Source organism: Microtus pennsylvanicus, chromosome 1 (genome assembly GCF_037038515.1).
Source record: "Microtus pennsylvanicus isolate mMicPen1 chromosome 1, mMicPen1.hap1, whole genome shotgun sequence".
In the NCBI taxonomy this organism is placed as follows: domain Eukaryota; kingdom Metazoa; phylum Chordata; class Mammalia; order Rodentia; family Cricetidae; genus Microtus; species Microtus pennsylvanicus.
In genome coordinates this window covers 175,387,522-175,408,163 of record NC_134579.1, presented here as the reverse complement: position 1 = coordinate 175,408,163, position 20,642 = coordinate 175,387,522, and the positions used below count along the sequence as shown (strand labels likewise).

The following is a 20,642-nucleotide window of genomic DNA, read 5'->3' as shown; positions in this document are numbered from 1 at the left end:
ATTCAGTCTTCTGAAGTCAGAAGAGAGTATTGGATCTCCTGGGGCTAGAGTTATAGGTGAGCTTCCTGCTGTGGGTACTGGAAACCAAATTCAGTCTTCTGCAAGAGCACTGTGTACTCCTAACTGCTAAGCCATCTCTCTAGCCTGGGCCTTTTCTTCTAAATAAAACTTTATTATAACACTCACATTTGTTTCCATCATCTACCTTTGCCTTTTTGCTTCAACACAACAGAGATTTCATGAGTCCTTGCAATGGAAACTGTGGGCCTACAAAACCTCTATTTACAGTGTAGTTCTAGACAAAAGGTTTGCAGACTCTGCCTTTTGGGAATATCTCAAATACTCTTTATCGTTATACATAAATAATTCAGGACACATATTTACCTGTATTTTTCCTCCGAATAATGATTGCCTCGCTCCAAGCACGTTATTAAATCTATTACAAATAAAAAGAAGTGCAATTAGCAGGTGAGTAGATACCAGGCCACCTGTTCCTAAATATTTCTTTAGAGATAAAGTAAACTTTGAAAGCATTATCATGTTATTTGAATTTGTCTAAAAATAAATAATATCTGAGATTACAGTCTCCAGTGTTCAATCAGTTTCTTTTTCCTGACCTGTCACCGATGGTGACTTTCAGTGTTAATGTCTTGAGAACAATAACAGAATCTACTTCTAACAGTAAGCACTGGACACCTGCAGGTATAACGCATACAATATCCTTGTCAGGAGAAAAGCCATTAAAAATCCCATTGCAGTTCACAAAAAACATCCTCAGGAAGATTTTTATTTTATTTTACTTTTGAGACAAAGTCTGAGGTAGTCCAGGTCTCAAAGTCACTATGTAGTTGAGTATGACCTTGACATGTTGTGGTGGTTTGAAAGAAGATGGTCCCCAAAGAGACTGGCACTATTAGAAGGTGTGGCCTTGTTGGAGGAAGTATGTCACTGTAGAGGCGGGCTTTGGGGGCTTATATATGCTTAAGTCATGCCCAGTGGTTCAGACCACTTTCTGTTGTCTGTGCAAGATGTGAAACTCTCAGCTACCTCTCCAGCACCATGTCTGCCATGTCCCCTCATGATGATAATGGACTGAACCTCTAAAAACATAAGTCAGCCCAATTAAATTCCTTTATAATTGTTGCCATGGTCACAGTATCTCTTCACAGCAATAGAAACCTTAAGATACATGTTCTGGTCCTCTGGCCTCTCCTTCCTGAGTGCTGGGCTTATAGGTATATGCTATCATGACTAGATTCATATGGTGCTGGAGTTAGAACCTAGGCACAGTATCAATGGAGTGATCGGCTCCTCAGGACATCTCAATTCCAACACTCTGGCCAGTGGTGCTCAGTGACATAGAAGAAGTTTATCAAGAACAGTGAGGTGCTGATGAACGGTCTTCTGACTTGGTTTTCTTTTTTCTTTCAGGAAACAGGGTTTCTCTATGTAGGCTTGGTTACCCTCAAACTCACAGAAGTCTGTCTGCCTCAGCCCCCTGAGTACTGAGATTAAAAGTGTGTGCCGGCTCATGATCAATAATCATGATCAACAATTGGAAACAAGTATGTAAAACAGAAGTTCCTTACAGGGAACATACTTATTTAAGTTGGCAAAATAGTTCCCCAAATACCCTACATTCCTGGCAATAGCTCCTTCTCTCCAGGAATCTTTTAAGAATTTTTTAAAAAAATGATTGATTGATTGATATTGATTATGTATATAGTGTTCTGCCTGCATATATGCTTGCAGACCAGAAGAGGGCTCCAGATCCGATTATAGATGACCAAGCCACCATGTAGTGGTGTATCTGCATATCACCACATGGCTATGGCTAACTGGCAAGGTTCCAGTGAGCCTGTCTCCTGCGGGCAGCTACATGGCTTCACTCTGACCCCGCCTACTCTCTGTAAATCTCTTTCGACCTGGCTATATTCTGTTAAGCCATGTTAACCAATGGTATACAGAGGGGAATCCCACATCAAACCTCTGAGCCCATCTTTTAAGAATCTTAAGGAATAACATATGGGGAACACTGGCCATGATGGCCAATCACATCTAAGCTACTCTAAAGGAAATGAGTGGCACATCCCTTCCATGCACATTTGTGCCAAAGGGGAGTGGCAGCTAGAACACTGGGCACATTGTGACCCTGGATGGTGATGGTGCGGGCTACCTGGTGAAGACTCTGCACCACATGAGGCTGAGGAAGAAGCCAACAGTTTCTCTCATCAGCACTCTTCCCTTCTTTCCCAACCATGGCATGTTGACTGACAGTGACTTCTCCTCCTGCTACTATTCGGTCCCCAAGCTGGTGTGCCAGGTGTGTGGGTCACTAGTTAAAACATTTGTTTACTGAGCAAGAAAGGAGGCTCTGGGGAAGGACATCAGAGAAGCCAGACCACAGCAGGGTTGGGGGAATTTCCCCCAACGATGTGTCAATCAAAGTTTATAGGACACAAGATTTACTCCATCTCAAGTGCATCATTGGATCCACTCACCATATGCTCTACAAGGAATCATTATAGGACCAACTACTTACAAACGAGCTCTTCCACTCTGTCCTCAGGAACTTCCCCCACTCTTCCCAAGACAGGCTTTTACTTCCTAGCCTTGACTGGCCTGAAACTCACTAGCAGACTGGACTAACCTTGAAATCACAGCTGCTAGGCTGCCTCTTGCTCAAGAATGCTGGGATTAAGGCATGTCCATCTTGTCCTCACATTTTACAGTTGTATCTGATACCACAATTCTGTCCAGAGGAAGAGATAAGGAGCAGAAAGACACTTCAGGCAGATAGGATTTGTATACACAGGGTGGTTTTTCTGCTGTACCTGGATGGTCACTGCTGGAATAGGCCAGCAGAAATCCCCGGCCAGAAATGTGAGATCCGCTCCGGAACTGGACAGTCACTTCACTCGAGTTCACCCGGAGTTCTATGGGAACAGCCCAACTCCCACAGTATGGGCCTGGAAACAAAGCACACGGGTGGCACACTTGAAAACTTATAAAAAAACAAAGAAAATTTGTCTAGAGACGAATATACTCCACAACACACATAAAATTTATAATTCTTATCCATCTGGAATTTTGTTTGACAGAGACTGATCTGTAAATCTGATTAGACTGCTGAGCCTGGGGTGGAGTAGACAAGCAAGAAGTTGGAGGTTGTTCATTATGAGTAACCCTACCGATGGGTTTTGATCTTGGAAAAAGACCAACAGAGGTCAAATACATTAAGGAAAAATTTGTCATAGAGAATATACTCTAGGGATCTACTAAGTTTGCTCAGAGGAACCACTTCAGAGGAGGTGCTAGATGAAAATACAATGCCCAACGCATGATTTTAAAAAAGATACTGGACTGATGAGACAGCTTGGCTCCACAGATAAAAGTGCTTGTCACCAAGTCCATGTGGTGGAAGGAGAGAGTCAACTTCTCTAAGTTGAGGTCTAGCCACCATTGAGTTCTGTGGCATGCATATAGCCACACACATAATACATAAATAAATACAATTTAAAAGTTAATTTTTTGCTCATATGCATTGTTCACATTTTCCTCTTGCATTAACTTCTGTCTTAATACAAAATGTGTTTTGATTCGTGCCACGGAGTCTATACAAAAGTGTGATGTTTTTCCCTGCTTTTGAGATAGGGTCTTAGAGCATAGCCTAGGATAGAACTTGCAATCCTCCTGTCTGAGTTTCTAAAGTGATTTCTAAAGGCAAACACTATTTTATAAATTTGCAAGGTATGGAACCCCAGAACTCCTGAGGCAGGTATGTTGTTATCTCTGTGAGTTTCAAGCCAGTCAGGCCTATATAGAGACTTCCAAGGCCACCAGGGATGCTGAATAAGAATCTGTCTCTAACAAACAAGCAAACAAGTAGATGAACAAACAAATAAACCAAAGTAAATCCGTTAATTCACTGAGTAATAATGTTTCTAGCTTGGTGTGGTAGCTTATGCTTGTAACACCAGGACTCAGGAGTCTGAGGCAGGAAGATTGCCATGAGTTCAAGGCCAGCCTGAGTTACAAAATAAGACTTAGCCAAAAACAAACAAACAAACCACAGAACAATGAAAAATGGCTATAAAACCATTTCTAGAGGAAATTGCTTGAAAAGCAGTAGCAATATTGATAAACTTTCAAAGGGCAAAATTAGACTACATATAAAACAAAAACTAAAATCCTTCCTACAACTACTTAAGTAAAGTCCAATAGGGCCCTGCATTCCGTAGTGTGCATGTGGAGGTCAGAGGACTTTGGGATTTGGTTCTCTTTCTTCCATGTGAGTACTGGGGACCAAACTCAAGCCAATGGGACTGGTGGCAAACACCTTAGTCAAGGAACCATTTTGTGGGCTCCACAAGCAGGTTTTGTTTTTCCTTTCCTTTTGTGACACAGTCTCATTGTATACTCTTGGCTGGGTTGGAACTAACTGTGTAGACCTAGAACTCTCAGAGATTCATCCTGACTGCTGGGACTAAAGGCATATACCTCCATGCCCAGCAAGCTTTGTAGGGAGAGTCTTCACCAACTTCTCTTAAAATAGTATAGAAGCAGCCAAGATCAGCAGCTACACCAATCAGGCTAAGAAAAAAGAGAGGTGGAAAGAAATGACCACGCAAATCAATAGTAATCACTATCCCAAATAGGATCAAAACTGTTCTATATTTTGTAGATCAGGAATCCAACTAACCAACATCCTGTCCTGGTAGGAAGGATGTTACTGCTCTCCTGTCTCATCCAAGTTTCATATTCTGAAGATAGAGAGAGATGGGCCCTCTCCTGTCCTACATCTCTGTTGTTCCCTATTACTAAGCTACAGTGAAATCCAAGTACAATGACTTCTTGGCCCTATTCATCCATTAAATTTGTGTGTTTGGTAAGTGTACATGTGTAAGTGTGGACACACATATGCCTGGGCATGGGTAGAGAAACCAGAGCTCAGCCTTGTGTGTCTTTCTCTATTACTCTTGACTTTATGAAAGATATATTTATTTATTTTAAAGATTTATTTATTTTATTTATTATGCATAAAGTGTTCTGTCTATATGCATGCCAGAAGAGGGCACCAGATCTCATTATAGATGGTTGTGGGCCACCATGTGGGTGCTGGGAATTGGACTCAGGACTTCTGGAAGAGCAGCCAATGCTCTTAACCCCTGAGCCATCTCTCCAGCCCCCTACCAAAAATATATTTTGAGTGTTTGCATGCATGTATGTATGTGTATGCATACCTGGTGACCATAGGGACCAGAAGGTGGTATTGGATCCCCTGGAACTAAAATTAGAGATGTTTGTGAACTGTCATGTGGGTGCTGAAAACTGAACTTGGTCCTCTTCAAGAGCAACAAGTGTTACTAACTGCAGTCATCTCTCAAACCCTCTATCTTAATTTTAAAACAGTCTCTCACTGAAGCTGGAGTGTATGGATTAGGATGGGCTGTGTGGCCAATGAGCTGAAGTGCCTGTGTTTTATGTGGGTACTGGAGATCACAATTTGGGTCCTCATGCTGTGGTAGGCACTCTGTCAACTGAGCCCTCCTTCCAGCTCCCACTTCTCTCTTTCCAAGCCCTCATCACATTTAATAATTCCCTGACATAATACTGGCAGGCTACTTAGCTCATATGCCAAGAGCTCTATATGAGTCCTTCTTTAATAAAAAATGCATGTTTTCTATTTAGACTGTGTCCAGAGCAAGACAATTATCAAATTCCCCTCTTTGTCTCTAGCAGAGTGCATTCTGTCCTTCAAATATTGCCTGCAATGAAATGATCTTCATTTATAATGATTTGTGAAAGCCAACCCCCCCAAAAAGGACATGTGTAACAGTTTTTTAAAATGTATTCTCTTTGAAATACCAGGAGAAAGAATTGACATGTGCCAAAGTAAAGAAATAACTGTATATCAGAGCTGGCTCACGGTAGTAATCACAGCACTTGACAAGAGGAGGCAGGAGGCTTTGGAATTCGATGGTAGCTTGGGGTACCTGTCAGGGAAATGCCTCAGAACCCAAGGGCTGGGGATGTAAGTGACTCAGTGGTAAAATGCTTGCCTAGCAGATGGTTAATAATGATTCGCAACTAGACAGGCTCTAGACTCACTTAACAGACAAGCCTCTGAGCATTCCCTTGAGGGATTACCTTGATTAGGCTGAGATGGAAGACCTCCCCTAAGCTGGGGAGCACCATTCCCTAGCCTTGGGTAACGGACTGCTCGGAGGGCTACCTGAGCACGAGGTGCATTGTTCTCTGTTTTCCCTACCTGAGCATGAGGTGCATTGTTCTCTGCTTTCACACTACAGTTGGGGTTTGACCAGCTACCCTGAGCTCCCGCTGTCAGGATTTCCCCAGTCGTGGGTCCTTGAACAGTGAGTCAAAAGAATTCCTTTCTCCCTTAAGCTGCTTTGGTCAGGGTATTTTAACAGAGTAAGAGAAACATGCATATGTCATGGATAACTAGGATTCTTACCAATTTAAGAACAGTTTATAAATATTAAAGACAGGCAGTTAACTAATCTATCCTTACATGATTGTCCTTGTTAGGTTTTTCTGCTGCTGAGATAAAACAATGACCAAAAGCAAGTTGAGGAGGGAAGGTTTTATTTTAGTCCAGAAGCCAGAGTCCATTAGCAGGCAGAAACTCAAGGCAAAAACTGAAGCAGAGATCATGCAAGAATGCTGCTTGTTGGCTTCCTCCCCATGGCTTGCTGGCTTCTTTCTTATGCACACCCTACCCAGAGGTGGCACTGCCCACAGTAGGCTAGGCCCTCTCCCGTCAATCATTAATCAAGGAAATTGCTCAGAGACCAATACTGATAGGCAGTTTTCTAATTGAGAGCCCTCTTCCCAGGTGACTCTAGTTTTGTCACATGAACAAAAATTAACCAGCCCAATTATGAAATACAATAGGCATTTCTGTAGGTTTATGCCAGTCATGGGCAGTGTCTGACTCCCAGGTTGTATGACGTGTTTGAAATAAATGTATTTGGGGAGCTGGAGAGATGGCTCAGTGGTTAAGAGCATTGCCTGCTCTTCTGGAGGTCCTGAGTTCAATTCCCAGCAACCACATGGTGGCTCACAACCATCTGTAGTGAGATCTGGTGTCCCTTTATGGCCTGCAGGCAGAACACAGTATACATAATAAATAGATAAATATTAAAAAAAAAGAAATAAATGTATTTGCCAATTGCAGAGGTTAGTATATTGGTATATAAGCCAAAGAATGAAAACAAAGAAACTCAGAGCAGTTAGTAAGTTAGGATCTTCCCCTACCCAGGCGCAATCCTCTCCAAACTGCTAACACTAAGTCTCTGCTAACTCTCCACAGCATCCCAAGGAACTCTGATAAAAAATTGAGGCAAACACATCTAAATTGGCATCCCAAATGAGTTCAATTTTACTTTTTAAAAGTTTACTATGTTCAGCAAGTCCAGTTTAATCCCATGCTTTTTCAGACCCAGGCCAGCTGGCCTTGGTGGGTTCCCAATAGAACATCCCCATTGTCTCAGTGTGTGGGTGCACCCCTCACGGTCCTGAGTTCCTTGCTCGTGCTCTCTCTCCTTCTGCTCCTAATTTGGACCTTGAGATTTTTGTCCGGTGCTCCAATGTGGGTCTCTGTCTCTGTCTCCTTTCATATAGTGGACAATGAGGACTACTGGGAACTCAAGAACAATGGCAATGGGTTTTTGATCCTACAGCACGTACTGGCTTCGGGGGAGCCTAGGCAGTTTGGATGTTCACCTTACTAGACCTGGATGGAGGTGGGTGGTCCTTGGACTTCCCACAGGTCAGGGAACCCTGATTGCTCTTTGAGCTGATGAGGGAGGGGGACTTGATCGGGGGAGGGGGAGTGAAATGGGAGGCGGTGGCGGGGAGGAGGCAGAAATCCTTAATAAATAAATAAATTTTTTAAAAAAGTTTATGAAGAGTTGAAATGTTGCAAAACTGACCACTTATTCCAAAAATAGATAAAACTACAGGTCATCACACAAATTTGTACACTATATAATTCCTTAGAAGCCAAACACATGCAGCTGTAAAGTTATAATTTGGTTTTATCCTGCCAAAGTTATGATAAGCACACAGACATTTCTGGAAAAAGTTCAGAGAAAGTGAAGGCAAGCGCACTGTCCTTTAATGACCCTGATGGCAGACACCAGTCTCTCTCAGTCCTAGCACGCCACACAAGGGTGCGTCCTAGAGGGAGTATGAGAAACCTTTCTCTGTATTGACGTCACGTAGAATGGCTCTCCTGATTTCCTCACTGACTACAGCATAAGTGAGGCTGAGTTTGGGGTGGGGATGGGGCTGTTGCAAGGCAGCCTGTTGGGCAAGGCACCCAAATCATCACCCAGTTCCAAGGCAGGACAGCTGCAGATTCCTTCCCATAGGCAAGAAGCTGTATAAACAGAAGACATGGCTACTCCAAGGTATGGTTAAGCAGGTTTTTATTATAGATACGTAATGTGGGAATTCCTTCTGTATATGTGTTGCTTTTATTGGTTAATGAATAAAGAAGTTGCCTTCAGCCTGCACAGAGCAGAATAGAGGTAGGCAGAGAAAACTAAACTGATTGTGGGAGAAAGAAACAGAGTCAAAGAAACACCATATAACCACAGCCAAGGACAGACACAGCTGGTAGCTTGCCGATAAACTACAAGCCTTGTGGTAAAATATAAAATAATAGAAATAGGTTAATTTAAAATATGAGTGAACTAGAAATATACATAAGCGAATAGGCCAAGTAGTGTTGGAAATAATATAGTTTCTGTGTGGTTATTTTGGGGCTGAGCAGCCAGGAGCAAACTAGTAGCCTTCGACTATAGACTGAAGTACCAGCATGGTCAACTATATCCACGTAAAACCTGAGAAAGCTTAAAAAGAAATTCTAGACACACACACAAAAAATAAAAATATAGAAAACAGAGCTTGCTCTGTTTACTGGCGGCGGGCCACAGCTCCTTTAAGAATGGTCTTCCTGATTCAGCAGTAGCAAAAGAAAAAAAGAACACGGTTTCAAAAGGGCAGCTTCCTGGGCTATGCTGCCAGCACAAACTGGCTCTTTCAGGAGGCTGAGCATGAATTGAATGGGGTTTGTGAGCAGAGTCTTACAATCTGCTTAGTGGCGCAACATAGACCCACTACATACCTGGAACTGGGGCAGTGTGCACGGATCGCAGAGGTGGTGAACATGCCTCTGCCATGTTGGACTGTGTGGAGCCAAAAGGCAAAGCAGCCTAGTAATGTCGCGTAGCATTTTAAGAAGTGCTCCTGGACAGAAAAGGATTTCAGATATACAATAGGACAGTTTCAGACTCTAAACTAGATACAGTATGTTTAAAGAATGTACGTAGGCTTGGGGGAAAGAATAAAGAGTAAAGAGACAGTAAATGTAATATAAAAGAGTACAGACAGGGGCTGGAGAGATGGCTCAGTGGTTAAGAGCATTGCCTGCTCTTCCAAAAGTCCTGAGTTCAATTCCCAGCAACCACATGGTGGCTCACAACCATCTGGAATGAGGTCTGGTGCCCTCTTCTGGCCTGCAGACATACATACAGACAGAATATTGTATACATAATAAATAAATAAATAAATATTTAAAAATAAATAAATAAAAAAATAAAAGAGTACAGACAGCCATTGATTAAAGGAGTCAAGATAATAAAATAAATATTAAACTTGTACAAAAAGTAATAGAGTAAGAAAAATAAGCCACATCAAGAGGGAATATACACAGAGAGTCTGAATTATGAATATTATTGTGTTTTCTTTGACTATTTTGACTGTGAAGGAGATAAGTACAGAGAGACATTTCATTGTATGCCTGCTAAGCTAAACCAGCATATATATGTTAAAGGTATCTTGATTTCAAAATTTGGGTCTAGGGATTTGTTGCTTTGGAAAAGAGATTCTTCTATTGTTTCCACAGAATATGAGAACCTATGAATTTCTTCCAGACTAATGTAGTTTCATAGACCAAGACCCTCGAAAGGTGGTTGTGAAGACCACCAAAAATACTTCACCAAACAAAAAGCAGGAAGTAGTTTGGAGAGAATTACACCCATATTCCCAAATACTGTTTATAAATGTTTGTTTATATTTAAATGGGGATATGCTATAGAGATTTGCATTGGTATGGATCTTGGTCTATTGATATGAATTTAAGGTCAATTTTACTATTTGTATATTTCTGCTCTTGATCAAGGTATTGTGTTTGTGTAGCTCATTTAAAAATGCAATGTATAATTAAGAAATATAGGTTAATAGATAATCATCTATAATGGTCAAAGCTTGTAGTCATATTAGTTAGGTTTTCTAGATATACAGAGATATATTTCAGTTAGACAGATAATCTTAAAATCTTTCAAAGACCTATGGAACATGACATTTAAAAAGTCTTAAAAACTGGGGATTTTTCATGATAATGAGACATGTGTGCTCCTGGCAGCACCAATTTACTTCAAGAAGACAATGGGCATCAAAGAGGCTCTTCATGGAGCTTGCTAGCCATGTGGGCAAGAAATTGCTCTTGCCTGGACTGCTTTATCTTATGCTGTATGAACTGGATCTGCAGGACCCACAGAAAAATGACTACGGAAGCTGCCTAAAGAAGGTGTGATTGTCCTTCAGGTTTCTGTTTCACAAAAGAGACTGCCAGACATTCTGCAAGATACAAAAGATAGTGACTCACATACTGTCAATAAAGGCAGAACTGTCTTTGAAATTTCCTGCCTCATGGAAAAGTCTGCCAGATACTATGGGCCTTTAGGCTGAAGATGGATACCCCAATGGTACAGAAGAACTTTGGGCGACTATACAGGTAGCGAGATGTATCTGTCAATTCTAGAGTTTTGGAAGTTGCTTACAATGCACTTCCTGTTAACTTAGGTAATATTATATCCTTTTGCAGTCTTTGATGGAGTTTAAGAGAAGATAGTTATAATTATAGTTTTCCTTACTTATAATAAAAGATAAAGTAGATATAAATAGTGTAATTATAATTCTTGCTTGATAACTGTATTATTATATGTAATTTTACTATGTTAAAATTAAAACCTTCCTTTTTATTCAAACAGAAAAGGGGAGGTGATGTGGGAAGTCCTTCTGTATATGTGTTGCTTTTATTGGTTAGTGAATAAAAAAAGCTGTTTTGGGCCTGCACAGGGCAGAATAGAGGTAAGCGGGGAAAACTAAACTGAATGCTGGAGAAAGAAGGTGGAGTCTGAGAGACACCATGTAGCTGTAGCCAGGGACAAGACGTGCTGGAACCTTTCTGGTAAACCATAAGCCTTGTGGTAAAATATAAAATAATAGAAATGGCTTAATTTAAGAGATAAGAGTGAGCTAGAAACATACATAAGCTAATAGGCCAAACAGTGTTGTAAATAATATAGTTTCTGTGTGGTTATTTCAGGGCTGAGCAGCTGGGAACAAACTAGTAGCCTCCTACTACAGATATGAGGGAGAGAACAGCCAGAGGCATCTGGAAGAGTCCAGCACAGAGAGAGAAGGTAGATTGAACATGACAAGCAGACTGGATTTAGCCACGAACAAATGGGGGGCGGGGGGAGAATGAGACATGAAGAGATAGAGTGTATCAAGGGTGCAAGGCAAAAAATTAGGGAACATAGCTCAAATAGCAGGGTTATAAGGAGAATGACTAGCTGGGGGAGAATAAGCCCTTGAGTTGGAGGAAGTCTGGGGTGGGGGGAAGTGAGAAGAGGTCAGAAGAGTCTGAGCTCCCTACTGGTACTTGTGATAGTGGGGGAGCAGGAGGCCAGCGTGAGCTTTGATATGCTAATAGGCATCACAGATCGCCTTTTGTCCCTTCTGCCAGTGAAAGGGGAAATGGTTCAGCTGGTAGAGGAATGTTGGCCTTTGTCTAACTGCCAGAATCTGGGGGAGACGGAGCTTCTTTTGGAAACTTCCCATCAAGCTAATAATTGTCTTCCTAGAGTTAAAAAGGAAAAGAGATAGCCAATGGGAACCCCTAAGACACCCTGGTTACACTAGCAAAATTCTCAGACTCCTTGGAGGATGCTAACCTGTCCCCTACACAATGTGTTACTGGGGTTGAACCTAGGGCCTTGCATGGACTGGGCTAGTGCTCTATCACTGGGTATATCCCTAGTCCTCTTCTTCACTTTTTATTTTAGGACTAGGACATAGCTTGCTTAGACTGGCCATGAACTCATGATGTAGTCCTTGTGAAATTCTCCTGCCTCAGCCTGTGAACAGACAGCAAAACAGGCCTGTGTGCACAGGTTTGGTAGAATAGCATCTCTTCTTATGAAAACTTGTCTCCAGCCCATGTGTTCAAGCAGTAGGTAGGGTTGTGTGCCACACACCAGCACCCTGTTCAGTGATGAGCCATGTGTACTGCTGTGTGTATTACTGTGGCCGCCTGAAATCAAGATCATGACGTCAAAGCATTCCCGCTTACAGTGATAAATACAAGCATCCTGAGCTGGACGGGTGACTCAAGCCTGTGATGCCAGCACTGTGAGGCTAAGGCAGGAAAACTGCCGTGAACTGGAGGCCAACCTGAGTTACATAGTGAATTCCAAGCCAGCCTGGGCAAGATCGTATCTCACAGCAAGCAAACAAAAACAAAATAAAGTTAAACTTCTCGTCCTGTTCCTGGTATAAATAGAAGCAAAAAATAGACAGTTATGGACAGTGGATAACACTTGATGGTAGGTGATTGTTGTTGTTCTTTTGCCGAACTACAGTTCCCAGCGTTCTCCTGGATACGGACATTTCCCAGAAGCCTTTGCATTCCCCGTTAAAAGCGAAGGTCTTTACGAGTTCTCCCCTTCCCCTTTTGCTTTCCTAGTGTATTACACACCTGTACCTGCCTGTTGCCCCTCCCCCCCATTAAAGTGCACCCACGTGGGACCGCCGCATGTCTGTGTCTTTTCCTCGCGTAACAGCCTTCGCCTTTTACCTTGCAGCCAAGCCAGGAATTAATTAACAACAATTGTTATCCATTCATGGACTTGCTACATCTACTTCATTTCAGAGTCTATTCCATGTGTGTCTGTACGGTGAGCATGCATGCATGCCTGTGTTTATCTCTTCAAAAACAAAAATCATGATCTCATACAGTGTAAACTGATTTTGAACTCAGTACGTAGCCAAGGATGACCTTGAAATCCTGATTCTCCTGCTTGACCCCACACTCCCTCCAATAATGGACTAAAATCTTGAGCTAAATTAGTCATTCCTCCCTTAGAAACAACCCCCCCTCCACCAGGCAGAGGTGATGCAAGCCTTTAATCCCAGCACTCTCCGCACTGCAAAGGCAGGAGGATTTCTGTGCGTTTAAGGCCAGCCTGATCTACAGAGCTAGTTCCAGGACAGCTAGGGCCACACAGAGAAACCCTGTCTCAAAAAACTAAAATAAATAAATACATACACACATACAGAAAAACCCTTTAAAAGAAGCCATGTTGAAGCCAGGCATAGTGGCACACATGTCTGTAATCCCAGGACTTGAGAGATGGGGACAGGAAGACATTCAAGGTCCCATCCTCAGCTACCAGCAAGTGCTAAGTCAGACTGGGCCACATAAGACCTTATCTCAGTAAACAAAATAAAACAAAATGCAACCCATGTTGAGCAACTGACTTGTACCATTTTGGCTTGTTTAAGTACATTTAGTGTTTACTAACAAAACCTGCCCAGTGAAGTATAACTTCTCACTGAAGAAAGAAATTGTGAGATCCATTTAAGTTTTGAATCCCTGGTTATTGGAAATCTACCACTGCCAATGTAATAAGCCAATCAAACCAAATTATTAAATACAGATTTAATCTGAGCAAAGCACTTCTGGGTACCCTCAGAAGGGTGGGAAAGGTATCAACTTGGCAAATATGGCTACCAGGTCTCAAGTAACCTATAGAATAGTCTTGAGCAGCTCCGGGGGGGGGGGGGGGGGCTGACTTTTGCCAGTTTTTTTCAGGGGTGGAGTTTGAAGAGGGCAGCTCCAGAGGAGGGGACACCACTTTATGCACTATTTGGAATGGGAAGAGTGAGACCTGAGTGTGGATGAGACCCCAAGCTGGCGATCCCAAACATCCCAGCCCTTTTGGGTATATATGGACGCAAGTAGGGCTTCCATGTAAACATAAAGTGTGCTTCGAGTTCATCAGCATTAGGGAGAAGCAGTAAGCCCTAGGATTCTCATCTCTATGGTCATTTCCTTGTCTCAGAATTCAGAGTTGGAAAGTTGCAAGCAGTTTGCTCCTAGACTGAACTCATTTGAACCGAAAAGAGGACCGTCCCAAGCCCCAGAATATTCACTAGATAAGGTTTTGTATCCTGAATCAATAGGATAAGGAATTTGAGAAGGGAGATAGCTATGCTTGATGGGCTTCAAGATTGTAACTCTCTGTGGGAAAAACAGGGACTTTACTATTTTTTTCATATTTATTTTATGTATGTCTGTATGTATGAATGTACATGATATGTGTGACTGGTGACCTCAGTTGTAGTAATAGGGGCGGTGGCAGGGCTGTGTCCCCAGCACCCCGCCCGCACGGCTAGCTTTACCCTGAAATAATTACACGGAAACTGTATTCTTTTAAACACTGCTTTGGCCCATTCCTATCTAGCCTCTTCTAGGCTAATTCTCACATATTAATTTAGCCCATTTCTAATCATCTGTGTAGCGCCCTTAGGTGCGCTTACCGGGAAGATTCTAGCCTAAGTCCATCCTGGGTCGGAGCTTCATAGCGTGCGTCTTCCCTGGAGCAGGTAGCATGGCGTCTCTCCTGCGTCTGCTCCAGAGAGGAGAGCTGTCGAGTCTGACCTCACTTCCTCTTCCTCCCGGCATTCTGTTCTGTTTACTCCACCCACCTAAGGGTGGGCCTATCCAATGGGCCTAGCAGTTTCTTTATTGCTTAGCTAATGAAATCAACAGATTGATATATGACACTCCCACATCACTGATGTGGGAAGGTCATTTGTCGATCTGATTTCATTGGTTAATCAATAAAGAAAACTGCTTGGTCTGATAGGTCAGAAAATTAGGTAGGTGGAGTAGACAGAACAGAATGCTGGGAAGAAGGGAAGTGAGCCAGACACCATGCCTCTCCTCTCTGGTCAGACATGCTGAATCTTTCCCGGTAAGACACCACTTCATGGTGCTACACAGATTTCTAGATATGGGTTAAAGCAAAATATGAGAGTTAGCCACTATGAGGCTAGGGCTAATGGGCCAGGCAGTGTTTAAAAGAATACTATTTGTGTGTTGTTATTTCGGGGCATAAACTAACCATGCGGGAGCCAGACAGGACGAAAAACAGGCCTGCCCGTGACTCCTTCTACACCTCAGGAGTCAGAAGATTGATGTTTGTGAGTCACTGGGTGCAGGGAACCGAACCCAGGTCCTCTGCAAGAGCAGCAAGTGCCCTTAACTGCTGAGCCATCTCTCCAGACCCTCACTCAGCGACTATCCCAAATCAACACCCAGATATCCTTGGCCTTTCTCTGTCCCTTTCTGTGGAGGAAAACACTTCTGTTCCACTTCTGTTCACCTCTTGAATTTATTATTATTACAGAGTGAGAGGAGAGTCTTGTTGTTAAATGATGCTTGCCTGCACTTCTGACTGTACTTTATACTTAATTTTTAAGGGGGGGGGGTTCCCCCTATATTTAAACATTCAAAAAAGGAACTGGAGAGATGTCTCAGGGGAAAAAATGGAGTATCAACTCATATGAGTACTCAGTAGCTCTTGACTTTGACCATTTTATATCACATGATTTTGACCATATTGGGTTTACTCTTTTGTTGTAGGCAGTGTTCTTTGGAAAGCCTGTTTCCATTCCATGTCAGGTTCAGCCTTATCTTTCTAAAATTAGGGCACACACTTTTTATAGATGTGTATTGGTAGGGGACAATTCTGTATTCTGTCAATTACATTTTAAATAAATGCTGATTGGCCAGGCGGGAAGTAGAGGCGGGGAAATAAGAACAGGAGTATTCTGGGAAGAAGGAAGCTCCCTCGGCAGTCATGCCCAGATCAACGAAGAAGCAAGATGTGACCTACCCAACTGAAAAAGGTACTGAGCCATGTGGCTATCATAGATAAGGATAATGGGTTAATATAAGTTACAAGAGTTAACAAGAAGCCTGAGCTAATGGGCCAATCAGTTTATAACCTATGAAGACCTCTGTGTGATTTTCTTTGGGACTTGCCGGCTATGGGAACTGAGCAGGACAGAAACCCCAACAAAATGGCCCATATGTTATAATGTATAGCATGAATAATAAAAACCCAGAAATAGATACTGGGGTTCAACCTGAAAACCAGAAAAGCAAAGCAGCCAAGCCACTAGACAAATCTTACCTCTACCAAGGCTGGGCAACTACAAAATAAACCTCTCTCTCTCCCCTCCCATTTTATATTCCCTCTAGTGTTGGAATTAAAGGTGCATGACTCCCTAGTACTGGGTGTTTGGTTGGAAGCATCACCCCCCCCCCCCCGTATCCATATACCCAAAGAGTCTGGAATGTTTGGGTGGAGAGTTCCATCCCAAGCCCCCTCCTCTAGGAGTTGCCTCAGTCCAGACTCCATCCCTGAGAAAGCCCACCAAATGGTGGCCCCTCCTCAGAGATGCTCAAGACCACTCCCACAGGGTATATAAACTGCCCCCAGAGAACAAACATGTGGTTTTCCAATCTTCCTTCCCTGTCTCCTCTCTGGGGGCTAGAAGGCCACACAGGAGCGCTGGTATCCATTAAACCTGGGCCTTTTCTAATTTGGTTTGATTTGGTCTGATTTGGATTGTTGTATAGTTATTGTGTCATTATTGTGTGGTCAGAGAGGTTTATTCAGACGTAAAAAGTTTTCACTGGATTAAAGGTGTGGGCCAATGAGGACTACTGAGAACCCAAGAACAATGGCAATGGATTTTTGATCCTACTGCACGCACTGGCTTTGTGGGATCCTAGGCAGTTTGGATGCTCACCTTACTAGACCTGGATGGAGGTGGGTGGTCCTTGGACTTCCCACAGGGCAGGGAACCCTGATTGCTCTTTGAGCTGACGAGGGAGGGGGACTTGATTGGGGGAGGGGGAGTGAAATGGGAGGGCGGGGAAGAGACAGAAATCTTTAATAAATAAATAAGAAGAAAAGCAAAAAAAAAAAAAAAGGTGTGGGCCATCACCACCTGAATTTGTTTCTGCAATGATCTTGTGTAGCCCAGGGTGACCCTGAACTCACAGAGATCCATCTGCCTCTGTCTCCCAAATCCTGGATTAAAGGTGTGTGCCACCACTGCCTGACCTCTAGTGGCTTAGCTTTACCCTTCTGATCTTTAGGCAAGCTTTATTTATTAAAACATAAATATCACTATGGATGTGTAGCTCTCCACCGGCAGTGCTGTGCATGTCAGTGCACTGAATGGAACCTGTCACCCAAGTCCTCCTTCACTGCTGCCTTTCTTCCCTTTTTCCTCCTTCTGAGTCTGGCCTAGAACTTGGTAAGTAGCTAAGGATGCCCTTGAACTTCCTGCCTCCACATCCCAGTGCCAAGTACTGACATCAAAAGCATGTCTGCCCCTGCCTCCCACCCCGTACCCAATGTGTGCAGTGACCCAGCCCCAGGATACTTAGCAAGCACTTTACCGACCAAACCACATTCCCAGTGCTGCAACCTCTCTTCTCATCTGTGGGACGGGTCCATCTTATGCTTCAGTCACAAATCCCCATGTTACCGGGATAGAACATTCACGAGATAGGCAGACAAATCAGGGAAGAAATCACTTTCACTTCTTGTGGGTAGCTGGGAGCCCTGGATCAAGGGAAGAGCTGAATGGAACAACATTGTAGCCTTTTTCACCAGACAGGAAACCAAGTCCTCACAGACCCAGGCCAGGGAAGCAGGAGTTGGTGCATCCCGCTGGGCACCACGTCAGTGGCTGAGAGGGAAACCCTTGGTTGGTTTCCATGCAGGAATAACGCAGAGCTGTGTTACTAAGAATCAACTGCCTGCTCCAGGCCAGGCCTGGAACAGTCCATGCTTTGGCAATGCGTACAGCAGCCCACAGCTCTTCTCTATAGGCTGCCTCGTCCTGGCATGGCATGGCAATGAGAGTGACGCTAGAAACAGTCCAGACCCAGATCGTTTCTGGTGGATAAGTGGCTCTTTTCTTAAAGCTGAATAACTACGTCACTATGGGTGAAAGGGTCCCATGCATAACATTAAGAACGCAATCCCCTCCTTCCCTACTATATAGTCAGTGTCATTGGGGAAAATACACGGCACCAAATGAAAACCTACTTCCTTCCTTCGAAGTTTGTCATAAATTAAAAGGAACAACAACAAAAAAGCCTCCTCAAACCCCTCATTAGTCCCTGGGGCCCCTTCTGAACTACCTGAACTAAGCACATAATTTTCAGGACAGATAAGAACATGCCTGGTGGGGCTCAATGGCCTTCCTTGGGAACACCACTGGCAGGGCTAGCCACAGGCACACTATCTGCCGGGAAAGTGGTCCCCAGTGAGGCCCAGCTCTGTGCAGAAGGGCATGCTGATAAAACAATCACCAGAAATGCAGAAGCTGCAGGGAGGGCTCTACCCATTTCTCATTTGGTTTTCAATGCAGTCAAACGGCAGGATTTGTCCAGGCTTGTTAATTGCAGCAAGGTCATTGTACAAAATTATAGAATTTTCAGGGCCATTTTCTTTGAAAAGGAGAATTAGCATAAAAAAAGGGATTACCCCTGGATTGTGCCATTAAAACCGTAGTCACGAAATTTTGGTCTCTGGCTCTCAGACAAAAATCAGTTAAGACGTGACAAATGAGTCAGACAGATGCCCAGACAAAGGTGCAGCTTTCCCTGGGGTTCAGGGACACAAGAGTGAAGAAATGTCTCCCGACAGCACAGCACCCTACCAAGTCATCCTTCACAAAGGGTGGCAACTGAATCACAGTGTTTCCAAGGAAGTAACTTCTTCCCCCGCGGAGACTATGCTTATGTTAATGAAATACCCAGAGGGGAACACTTAGGCAAATCCAGCCTTTTATATGTTGGAAATTCTTTTCAAGGTTCTGTGTTTTTAACCTCCAAAAGCTGAAGGATTTTACTGTTTACTTCGAGAACCTGCGAGAACTATTTGTGAAACAGTACCTTCTGGGCTTGGGTTTTCTCCTTTTGGAATAAAAAAAAAAAAATCAAGAATCATAAGGACAAGGTGCTATTACAGTATGCTAAATATCTGCCGTTCTGAAAACTTAGAAATCTTATTTATTTTTTTCCCATTATAGGGTTGCACTGTGTTGTCCTGGCTGTGCTCGAACTCAGAAATCTGCCTGCCTCTGCTTCCCAGTGCTGGGATTAAAGGCATGTGTTACCACCGCCTAGCTAAAATCTAGAAACGAGTCAAAAAAAAAAAACTATTTGTTATTTCCTACTTTTCCCATTTATCTTGCTCTTAGTGCAATAAAAACATTAACAGTAAATGTCCTATTACAGCACTTGTAAGCCACTGGCAATGGTTAAAAATATATGTTGGAGGTGGGGTACAGGAAATGTAGTCCAATCTTTGAACTTCCTGGTTTCCCTACCACTCAAAGCACAGAGCAAAACAGGATTCCTCTAACTGACAGCTGCTTCCTTCCTCCACAGGCCACAGGGCTTCCCACAGCAATCCTATCAGGAAGCTCCCAGCCTCAGCTTGGAAACCCGATGAAGTACCCATTTCCTCCAGCAAAAGCCACACAAGAGCTACAAACCTGCGGTGGAACACACAGGCCAAGAGCTCAGATGGCCTTTGTGGTGTTGAATTGGGATGGTATGGTGCTCAATTAAAGGCACACTCTTAAGAGTCAAATGCCCATTTGAATCCTAAGTGCTAGGTGAGCGTGAGCAAGTTCTCTGCCTCTTTGAACTTCAGCTTCCTTCTGCACAATGGCTAGTGACGGAATCGGGAACACACAGATACTGAGCCCAGGGCACTCCCTCAGCTGTGCCCTGAGTCCGGTGTCATGGATTTCCACACAGTAAGTGAAGCAAAGACATCTGCAGCCGGGCAACGTCAAGTGTGATTCCTCCTCTAATGTGAATGCAATGACATTCAAATTTCTCTTTTGTAAGAAGCCAGCTTTATAGATTTGCTAAAACTCAAACTGCAAGCAAGCATTGAATCTGCAATGGTGGGGTTATACTACTCAATGGAAAAAGAGAGATGACGGGTCCTCCCAGCTCAAGGATTCCCATTCCCCAGTACCTCAGGTAAAGCTGAAATGACTGTCCCATAAATCTGAAATAGGTTCAGAGCACAGAGAGCAAAACTGGAGCTTCAAGACATCAGAGAGCTTTCTAGAACAGGTAGCCCTGGACCGGTAACTTACCAGGTGAGAGGAGAGGGGGGAGGTGGGCGCATGTATGTGTTAGAAGGAACCAGAAAACCTGGGAAGACGAAATAGCAGCAAATATAAAGGGCCTGGAGTGACAGAGCCCTGACTAGGTTGTGAGCTGGTGAGTTTGAAGGTGACCTTGCTTATCAAGAATTCTCTTGCCTTGGGCAAGCAATTTCCGAAGGAGAGACTGGAGAAGGCAGGTAGCCAGCCCCCTATACTGTAACAACTTCCTTATTCTCAAGCCCCTCACCGCCCCATAAAGG

General features: G+C 43.4%; 1 protein-coding gene across 1 annotated transcript in view; it reads right to left on the bottom strand.

Moving 5' to 3' along the window:
* The window catches only part of Dcbld1 (discoidin, CUB and LCCL domain containing 1), an 82,045-nt gene that overhangs the window by 28,383 nt on the left and 33,020 nt on the right, over positions 1–20,642 (bottom strand). The window contains exons 3-4 of the mRNA XM_075945814.1: positions 2,835–2,969; positions 385–436 (exon numbers count right to left, since the gene is read on the bottom strand). Of these exons, the coding sequence (XP_075801929.1) occupies positions 385–436; positions 2,835–2,969 (187 nt within the window). The remainder of the gene's footprint in view (positions 1–384; positions 437–2,834; positions 2,970–20,642) is intronic.